Consider the following 9,248-nt stretch of genomic DNA (forward strand, 5'->3'; position numbering starts at 1 on the left):
CCCCCGCCCCCCCCCCCCCCCCCCTTCCAGAAATCACCTGGAGATACTGAGGGCACAGTACCACGTGGAGGAGATTGAGGCCTGACGGACAGCTTATTGTGCATCCCTGGGCACCCCTGGGACTTGTAATCTCCCTTTTTTCCGTACTACGGATTTCGCGTGGGAGGGAGAAAAGTGTCAGGCATTATCAGATAGGCAGGACATTTTTCTAACAAAGTTCTACTACTCTATGTTCCTTCGTCCCCGCGCACCCCATCCGCTCCGACGGCGGACCGCGATGCGAGCGGAGATGCCATGTATCCCCAGCACCGCGCGCGAGTAGTGGCCACCGTCTTTTCCCTATCGGCAGGGCCACCTACCATCTCCATGCAAAGAGACTGCGACGTGCCCTTTTCTAAACCTTGCACGGCCTACCCTTCCCTCACCTGGCGCCAGAAGCGGGCAAACCGCGGCGGACCTTGTGTTTAAACTTGGGCAATTTTTTGGAAACTTCCCAGCTCATTTGTTTTTTATTCTTTCCCTTCTTTCCCACTCTATTCTGGAGCCTGCTTGCCCATCAGCAAACAGTCTGTTTGTGTCATCTGTGTGATCAAGCCGGGCCTCCGATCCACTCTCACAGATACTTGAACTACCCAGGCGGGCTCCCCGACCGGGCTGCGGGCTTCCACCTCGTTCATGCCTCTATTCGCCACTTCTCTAGACACGAACCCGGCATACCCTTGTGCACTGGATATCCTGTCTGCGCTTTGTTCACCCTCCCCTCACTCCGCCGTCAGATCCAGTTCCCACTTTGTACTTACGCGACTGGCGTTTTTCTTTTCCCGCATCACCCGCTTCTAGATCTAGGCCACGCCAGAGACAGGTAGGCTTCCAGACCCGCCTCGGGCTTATCTGGTACGGGTGCTGACTGCGTCGACGACAGTCGCGATCGTGAGCTTCCCGATACTTCGCGCTGCACTTTATACACCCTGCTACCAATGGCCCCGGAGTGGAAAGCATATAATTATGGGCGAAGGGTTAAAAAGGAATGCGGAGAGTACTGTTTGGAGTAACCAAACACAACGAAACGACAGCGCTGTCGCCGTCGTGCCTCCTGCAATGTCGGGGCTTCCTCCATTCCGCCTCGCCCCTAACCCGCCTCCGGCCCGACACCCGCACCAAAGGAATTTTTCCAGTTAGTCGATGAGTCGTCAAAGGAATAGCTTGCTGTGTGAGGGCCGCTTGATCTCTGGGCGGGAGATTGGGAAACAGGACGGGAGGCATGGGTGCGGCCGTGTCTGCTCAACCATGACAACCTCAAGTACCGGACCCGCTTCAGTCGGCAGCTGAGTGCAAGAATTTTTAGCTGTTGCCGATCTTCGTATCGAAGCCCCTTAGGTTGACGAAAGGCACCAGGCTTTTCGCTGGAACCCAAGGGTTAATGTTTGGAGCCTCGGCAGAACACGAAGCGCCGCAGCCGCGTGGGAGACAGGAGGCTTTGAGATGGTGCACTGCATAGGTTTTTTTATTTTCCCCCCTTCTATAGGGCTGAAACCTGCCATCGTCGGAACCCCTTATACACTCTATTCATCCCTTGCTGCACAGTGTCATGTGGTGGATACGATGTAGGTGAAACTTTGGCCCGCAAGGGGCACCTGTGGCTTGGTCGGCAGCGTAGGCCTGGCCAGACCGCAACGTGTTGCGGGAGCAGTGCGATGCTCTCAAAGGCCTACGCTGCCGGGGGAGCCACAGATGGGCCCTTGGCACTCAATTATTGAGGAGAACAAGGCTAGACACAGATATGTACAGAGGGCCGCGGTGGGCGGGTGAGACGCTGTTGCGGAAGAAAGCCTTTGCCACAGGACCTGGCGACGATGCCCTTATGAACAGCCACGAAGTGTCGTTGTAGAACGACGATGTGAACGTGGGGGAAGAGGGGTCGTTGACCTGCCGTTTCCTGGTGACTGGGGGGCTTTCTCCGCAATGGGCCCAAATAGAACCAACCACTGATGTCGGTGGGGTACAGGCCGGATCCCTGTACAGTAAAGCCTATGATCAATAATACTTTAGTGGGTCAGCCCGTCACTCTGGCGGGCTGCCCAGGGTCACCAAGCGCCGCTTGATTTCGCGCGACCTCGGCGCTTTGCTGTTTCTTCCTTCCACAACACAAACTCACACCACGATGCATCCCATGCCACCGCCTGGGCTACAGCCCTGGCAACAGCCCAGACCACTGCTTCCACTTCCACCCGACTTTTACGCCGACGTCGACAGCGACTCGAAAACTACGCGGGAAGCCGATTTCGTCAGTCACTTCAGCCTCTAATTGCCGGCAGGCTAGATAGTCTTCTCGTGCTAACACCCTGTCCCAGAGCAGAACTTTCGACTTGGCACTCGACGAGTTGCGGCGCGCGGGAAGGTGTGCGGCCACCACCCCAATGTGGTGTTTCTGCGCGTGCTGCCGAGCACGCTCGGCCGACTTTCCGATTGCCTGTCCCGCCTCCTCCCTGCAACGTGGAGAGACCGCTTCGAGGCGCGATGGCCCGAATGGTTCCTACCCGACCGCATTATTTTGAAGAGAGAGAAGCCCGACTGGAAGGAAGAATTCGACAATGAGGTGGGAATGTACAAGCTGCTGGCCCCCTTGGGCGGACATGTCGTGCCCAAGCTTTACGGCCAGACTGAGTACCCGGGCACAGACGACGTCAGGAGGCGCGCACTTATCATATCAGACATCGGCGGGATCCCACTAGGCGAGCCCGAGGTGGGCTCGCTTCCCCTCGGTCGCGTCGAAAAGATGCTGAATGACGCGTTCCAATCAATCGCCGACGCCGGGGTTAATTATTGCGACGCGAAGCTGGACAATATACATGTGGTGGACGACAGGATCATGCTTATCGATTTTGATACGTCGGAGCCGGTAATAGAGGACATGGATCCAGAGTATTGCGCATATACTGCCGTTAATCACGTTCTGAGGCAGTACATAAAGTTACACAATCGCTTTCCCAATGGCATTCCCTGGGGCGTGCTCCCTAGTCATCGGAGACCTCGGCAAACTTGGGAAACTGTGGATCTATCTCGACCTGGGCCTCTTCCGCAAAGTAAGGAGACTGCAGACCTATCCATTGTGGAACGGTAATCCCGCAGTTTTGCAGACTTGCAAATTTGACACAAGCATGCGAGCCTGCCCCGAATTTGCACGCCGCGCTGACACTACCTGGCACCAGAAAGTTTCGGAGCCGTGGCCAACAGGGCTCCGCAGCCGCTCGTTGGGAAAGCAGGACAGTAGGCGAATATAAAGCTAGGGTATGCGCGGTTGAGTGTGTAGGATAGCTTTCATAAAGGTAAGGCTGAAACAGTGGGCAGTCGGCGATGTTACTTGCGCGGGTGCTTTTAACCCGCGCAAGTACCCCAAATAAAAGATTTCAGACGTGAGGCGCTCTAAGCGCGCACCCAGGTGTGTGGGCTGGGGCCGAAAAGATGGAAAGTTAGCGATGTTCCACCTTCCAATCGCAGGGTGAAAACCAGCCAGCCTCACTCCACCTGCAAGGATAACAGCGGCGTTGTCACGGTTCGGCAAGTGCAAGCCCCCACCCGCTCAAGCCAAAAGGACGAGAAAGTTAAAGCTGACGCTTTGACTCAATTGGAGGCTTATCAGCCCTCCAGGCACTGCGAGACTGGCTGCGCAGCCTGAAAGGCTGCCGCGCCATAACAGGCGTCACGCAAACGCCCTTTGCAGAATGCGGCCATATTATGCGTGGGATGTGAGGAGGAAAGCGCATGCATATTTATCCTTGCAGCTGGAGTGAGGCGACATGGCGCCTATTACCTAGCTCATCTTGAAGGCCTCCTTCCCCTATTCCTGTTTCCTATTTCCTGTTCGCTCCACCCCCCAACATTCCCGTTGGGGTACCCAACACCGCCGCTTTTCCACCCCACGAAGAGCATTACCACTAACCATGTCGGTGCCGTTCAGCCAGATCCTCCAAGAGGCCACAACCAACCCTGCCCATGTTACGGGCTATAGATCGGGGACGGGCAAGGACTGGGCCAACCGATACCCCCCTATCACTAATACCAGATTGTCTGTGCACACTCGCGACGTTCCGGGGGCAGATGGTACGGAAGCAACCGTCGCCGGATGGGAAGCCATGGTCCCGCGCTTTAGCGACGACCAGTTAAGGTCGAGCACGCTTGTTGAAAGACCCAATCGGCGGCTTTACCGCTTCGACACCGAGTCTGACATGGCTCTCTGGTTCCACACCGAGATTTCAAACGTCGTTCTAGCCGCTTGGAACGACTTCCGAAGCCAAAGCGTGGACTGAGCAGCCCGGTACGGAAATCGTCGATGTTACCTACTCGCTGGTGGGTGGGGACAGGCCTCCGCTCGTTATCGGCGAGTTCAAAAGAAACCTCGTCAGCCGTGATCAATGGCAGGAGGGGCGCAATCCCTCTAAACCGCTGTCTCGAGAGCTTCGAGGGTTCGTCCCCCCCCCCCCCCCCCCCAGGCTCCGGCAAGACGTCACCTAACAATCAATTTGCAAGTCCAGATACGCGCACAAGTACAAGTGCCCCAGATCTTCTGCCTCGACGGCGAGATCCTGCTGCTGCTGCAGTTCCGCGCCGACACACCCGACCACATCCAGCGAGAGGATTGCCGGGTCGACTGCTGGGTCATACCGCGGGAGAACGCGGCGGGCGGCTGCACGCTGCGCCAGGGTCTCCATAACCTGCTCGTCCAGGGCTTCCGCCGCTGCCAGGGCTATGCCGCGGCCCCGAACCTGTCTGTCAACCACTACACGTCGCAGTACCGCGAGTTTTTCTCGGGCCGGCCCGTCTTCACCCACGACAACGGAGCGCTCAGCTATGAGCACCCCCAGAACGGGCACAACGATGTTTTTGACCGCGAGGTTGATGTCAACGACGGCTCCGTTTACTGGCGCCGGAATGGGAATTACTTGGTCCACGACACCGGGTCCATTTGGGGGTGATCTATTTTGTGTGTATATAGCCGTATCCTGCTCTCCCTCTAGCAGATTGACTCCTTCCCTCTTTATACACTTGCAGCTTGCCTCTCGTGTTTCGTTGGGTGTATGAGACCCTTATCGCAATCAGAACAGCGGTTCTGATTGTCCTGGCTTTTTAGCTTTGGTGGGAGGGGTCTCCTTTTGTCCAACCGCCCTGACATTGGGCCGGAAAGTGCCCTGCCTACCGTCCGGCCAACTGCAGAGCGCTGGGTTGGGCTGATTTATCCCCGGCTTCGAGCCACCACGGTGGTAACCAAGGGTGAATGCGCGCCATTGAGTGCAGACGCGAATGGCGTATCCGGATCGTGCTATGGTGGAGCGGAAGGGCCCAAAAGCACATTTCTCGTCTTGTTCATGGATTATGCACACTGGTTTGAACACGAATAGATGTGTAGGGTGGAGCGCAGTATACGGCGCTGTGAGCGAAGGCACGATTTGGATCCCAAATTTCTCCCAGTAGGGATAGCGCGGGTTTTCGGATGGGCTTGGCGGCATCTATCGAAACATAAGTGCGCGTTAACTTTGCCCTTGCGGGCTGCGCTCGCACAATCTTGTGAGGTGTGTTGGCAGCTTTCGCACTTCCGAGGCGGTTACCACAGCCGCGGAGAGCCAGTCATTTCCTCGCCTCAGGGTGCCATACCACCTCTTCCCATTATCGTTTATGCACGTCGAGGCTGCGCCAAGCCGGCCTCGTAGGCAGGAATGTTGCCTCGGAGTAGGGGGTGTCGGCCCATCGAAGTTGGCCTTGGGGATGCCTCGAGGTGCTGTCTATTCAGGCCGCCATGGCTAAGGGCAGGGGCGCTGCACGTGGCAGGGCTACCGCCCGTGGCAAGGTAGCTACAACTCGTGGCAGGGCGACTACACGTGGCAGGGACAACGGTAAAGGGGCTGTCGCGCCCGTTGACCCAGAGGTTACGGACCCGTACAAGGCCGGTACGGAGATGCCACGCAAATCTGCGCGTTATCTGGCCAATCTAGGCGACGTTGAGCTTGTAAACGACGAGGAAAACGAGATGTCGTTAATTCCTACTGATTTTGAAGGGAAATTGAACGTCAAAGCTGTCCAGCACGAAAATAAGGATATCGAGGCTCACAAAGAGCTTCAGGAGCTTATTTAAAGTTGTAGATAGCTTTAATTTGCAGTTGGCCCTTTGCAGTCAACCATCGAGCAGTAGGGATGCAAGTCATAGAGGTACATAGGTTGTGCATAAGTGCGCATACGATTTGATGGGAAAAGCACAGTGGTGGATGTGAAAATATTTGGCACTGTGGCCCCCACATTTTACATGCGGGTCAACGGATCGTACGTGCTCTTTAATTGACCCCTTGGCTAGCGGCCAAGGTCCCGGGATCCTATCGGCTCCGCGAGTTCTGACTTAACCTCATATGCTTTAGTACTGGGTGATTTTTTTTTTTTTTTTTTTTTGGAGAGATTGGGTTCCAAGGCGTCCAGAAACGGAGGTTTTCGCCTCCAAAAACGGATGCCTCTGCTCCCCTTTGCTCCCAGCCAAACGTTCCCCTACCGTCCAACAGCCGTCTGCTGCACCCTACCCTACACACCCACTTATGTTCCAACCCATGTGCATCATCCCTGGACGAAATGTGCTCTTGGCGCTTCTGCTCCCCCAATAGCACGACCCAGATACGCCTTTTCGTATCTGCACTCAATCACGCACATTCCGCCACCGCGACTAGCTACTAAGGGCGGCCGCGATTGGCTGGAGATGTTATCAGACCCAGTCAAGGTCTCGGGCGCTGTCGCTGGGCTGCTGGGGACGCCCGCGACTGACCCTGGCGCCTGCGGAGGCCTGGTCTGATGCCACGCAGCCTCTGGGAAATATCCGCGGTAAAGGCGGCAGCTCGTCGTCGAGACAGACCGCAGCTTTTCGTTTTCTGGAGAGGTAGCACCGAAGCTCTGCACCCCGGCTCGGGAAGGTACGCAGCTAACTTTAGCTGACAGTACACGCGGAAATGGTGACGGGCCCTGGTGCATAGTTCTCTTTGCTACCTTACGGTCTTTCGGCAAGCGATACGCGCATTCCAAATCGACCAGAGGCGTGCATCGCCGAAGCCCGGAGGCTCGACGCTGCCGTCACCACGAGCGACGGCGATGCCGCCGACCTCCATCGTTCGCGTGTTCGGTAATCTCACGCCGGAAGAAAACAACTTGCATTCCTCGTTTATTTTTCTCATGCCGCCGCCCGATGCCCTTCCATGCTCCTTTCCATGCTCCCCATGCCCTTTAACACTTCGAAACCTTGACATGGACATAAATTAATTAATTGTGCTAGCCTCCATTACTGAGGTTGCGTACGAAAGTAATGGCTATCCCCGATGTACCTACCAGGACCCCTTGTGACGGTCGGCTGTGGTCGACGTCGCACGCGCCTATATGAGCTTCAATGTCAAGCCACACGTGTAACTTGGGGGCCGAATGGGCCGCCGCAACGCTGTCAGGAACTTTCACGACTGTGCCTACTACCTATGCCTCGACAACACCTCAGCGGCCAGCGGCTTCTTAAGCACGGCCCCGGACAGCTCACAAGGGGCCTTTAAAGAGGTGCACTACTTTATGGACAAGCACCACATACATGTTCGTTGGTCACCGGGCCATATGGGAATTCCTGGGAACGAGGCAGCCGATGCAGGAGCAAAACTAGGCACCGCCCTCCCGATACCCCAACACACCAAACCGACGGTAGCTGGTGTTAAAGCCTTAGCCAGGAAGATAGCCCGGGACGCCCGGAACGCTTGGTTCGAGAATAACATACCGGGCCTGTTACGGTTGAGATCTTTACGGCTTAAAGGCTCGAGGAAAAACGTCAATTCGGCTAAAGGGACAAAGTGGTGGAAAAGTCAACAAGTGGTGCGGAGCACCCAAATGCGTGCGCTCCGTTGTATGCACGCGTGCACGGTTGCACGCGAGGTCACGTGATCCGGGCTCCGTGAGGCGACTGCCCGTGAGGGCACGCCGCGCCATAACAGGTGGACAGCCCAGATACGCGCCCGAGCAGCGGCCGCCAAGATGCCGTGAGGGGAGGCGGAAGGGTCGAGGTAGAAAGCCACAGGGCCGGGTCGACAGTGGCAAAAAAAGTCCCACCGACCAAAATACTGTACACGCGGGAGAAACTGCGCAAGAACGACGAGGCAAGGAGCAGACACGCGTGGCGCGTCGGGTATGGAACAGGGAGTCCCTGAACCGCTGGACCCTGGTTAGCTCGACGACATCTCCGCTGGTCAGCCCTGGCGGTTCCAGCCACCGGCACCAGGGTGTACTGGGCCCCGTAGCTTGTGCTGCGACACCCAAAACGGCTGTGGATAGGGAGTGCCCGCAGGGCCCTGCTGTAGCCTTGGTTCCCTCTTCACTCTTGGTTCCTGTTCACAGCCTCAGCGCCGCGCCGACGAGAGCAAAAAACCCAGCCTTTCGATAGGCCATCAATCAGAGATGCAGGTGTGGCTGCGCACCGCCTCGCTGCCGTTTTGGGGCTGTGCGAATCGGCCGTCACGTTGATGCCTTACCCCTCCCTTCGCGACCTGACGATGCGCCTTCCAAGTTCTCGACAGCCGCTTGTCGACATCTTGGCCACGACGTCCATCCGCCCCATATCGGCTGATTGCTGATTTTTCATTCTCATTTCGTAAGTGCTACCGGCTTGCCGTGCAATGGAGGCTTTGGGAGCAGCAGCAAGCGCCGTCGCGGTGATCGAGCTCGCCGCAAAGGTCGGCGCACTCTGCCTACAGTACTCCCGCGATGTCAAAAGAGCCAAAGACGACATCGACCGCTTTCGACAGCAAACAGAGGCTTTGAAGACAATCGCCGAAGGTGCGCAGCGGCTTTTGCAAGGTCCAGATGGGTCTCGATTTGAGACCGCGCAGAACCTGCGCAGCGCCCTTGCGAACGCCCGCTCGCAGCTCGATCCCATTCACACGAGGTTAGAGGAGAAACTGAAGAATGGCCGTACGCATCGTGCTATGAGACGTATGGGTCTGCGCGCCTTGGTATGGCCGTTCGAAAGCAAAGACGTCGAGAAAATCATCAGCGACCTCCGGCAAGAGCGGGACGCGATATCCGCCGCACTCCAAGTAGATCAAACGTTCGTCACCCCACCTACAAGCCTTTATTACGTAGCTAATTTCGCGCAATAGCAAGCTCACCGCCGACATCAACCGCAAAATCGACATTTCAAAGCTCCTTGTCGCGAAAGGCGCTGCATTCGATGCCCAGGCGAACGAACACGA

At 56.7% G+C, this 9,248-nt stretch overlaps 4 protein-coding genes across 4 annotated transcripts; all 4 read left to right on the plus strand.

Annotated features, from left to right (window-relative positions):
* Window positions 1–2,161: 2,161 nt before the first annotated feature.
* GGTG_13609 (hypothetical protein) lies at window positions 2,162–3,316 on the plus strand (the record flags this gene model as incomplete). Its single annotated transcript, XM_009231526.1, has 3 exons — window positions 2,162–2,284; window positions 2,357–2,961; window positions 3,210–3,316. The coding sequence occupies 3 exons, from the start codon at window positions 2,162–2,164 to the stop codon at window positions 3,313–3,315; spliced, it is 834 nt and encodes a 277-aa protein (XP_009229790.1). The 3' UTR covers window position 3,316.
* Window positions 3,317–3,941: 625 nt separating this feature from the next.
* GGTG_13610 (hypothetical protein) lies at window positions 3,942–4,973 on the plus strand (the record flags this gene model as incomplete). Its single annotated transcript, XM_009231527.1, has 2 exons — window positions 3,942–4,259; window positions 4,533–4,973. The coding sequence occupies 2 exons, from the start codon at window positions 3,942–3,944 to the stop codon at window positions 4,971–4,973; spliced, it is 759 nt and encodes a 252-aa protein (XP_009229791.1).
* An 818-nt stretch (window positions 4,974–5,791) lies between these two features.
* GGTG_13611 (hypothetical protein) lies at window positions 5,792–6,249 on the plus strand (the record flags this gene model as incomplete). The annotated part of the gene is made up of 1 exon (XM_009231528.1): window positions 5,792–6,249. The coding sequence occupies one exon, from the start codon at window positions 5,792–5,794 to the stop codon at window positions 6,125–6,127; it is 336 nt and encodes a 111-aa protein (XP_009229792.1). The 3' UTR covers window positions 6,128–6,249.
* Window positions 6,250–7,863: 1,614 nt separating this feature from the next.
* GGTG_13612 (hypothetical protein) lies at window positions 7,864–9,155 on the plus strand (the record flags this gene model as incomplete). The annotated part of the gene is made up of 1 exon (XM_009231529.1): window positions 7,864–9,155. The coding sequence occupies exon 1, from the start codon at window positions 8,673–8,675 to the stop codon at window positions 9,153–9,155; it is 483 nt and encodes a 160-aa protein (XP_009229793.1). The 5' UTR covers window positions 7,864–8,672.
* Window positions 9,156–9,248: the final 93 nt, after the last annotated feature.

Source organism: Gaeumannomyces tritici (genome assembly GCF_000145635.1).
Source record: "Gaeumannomyces tritici R3-111a-1 unplaced genomic scaffold supercont2.20, whole genome shotgun sequence".
NCBI classification, from domain to species: Eukaryota; Fungi; Ascomycota; class Sordariomycetes; order Magnaporthales; family Magnaporthaceae; genus Gaeumannomyces; species Gaeumannomyces tritici.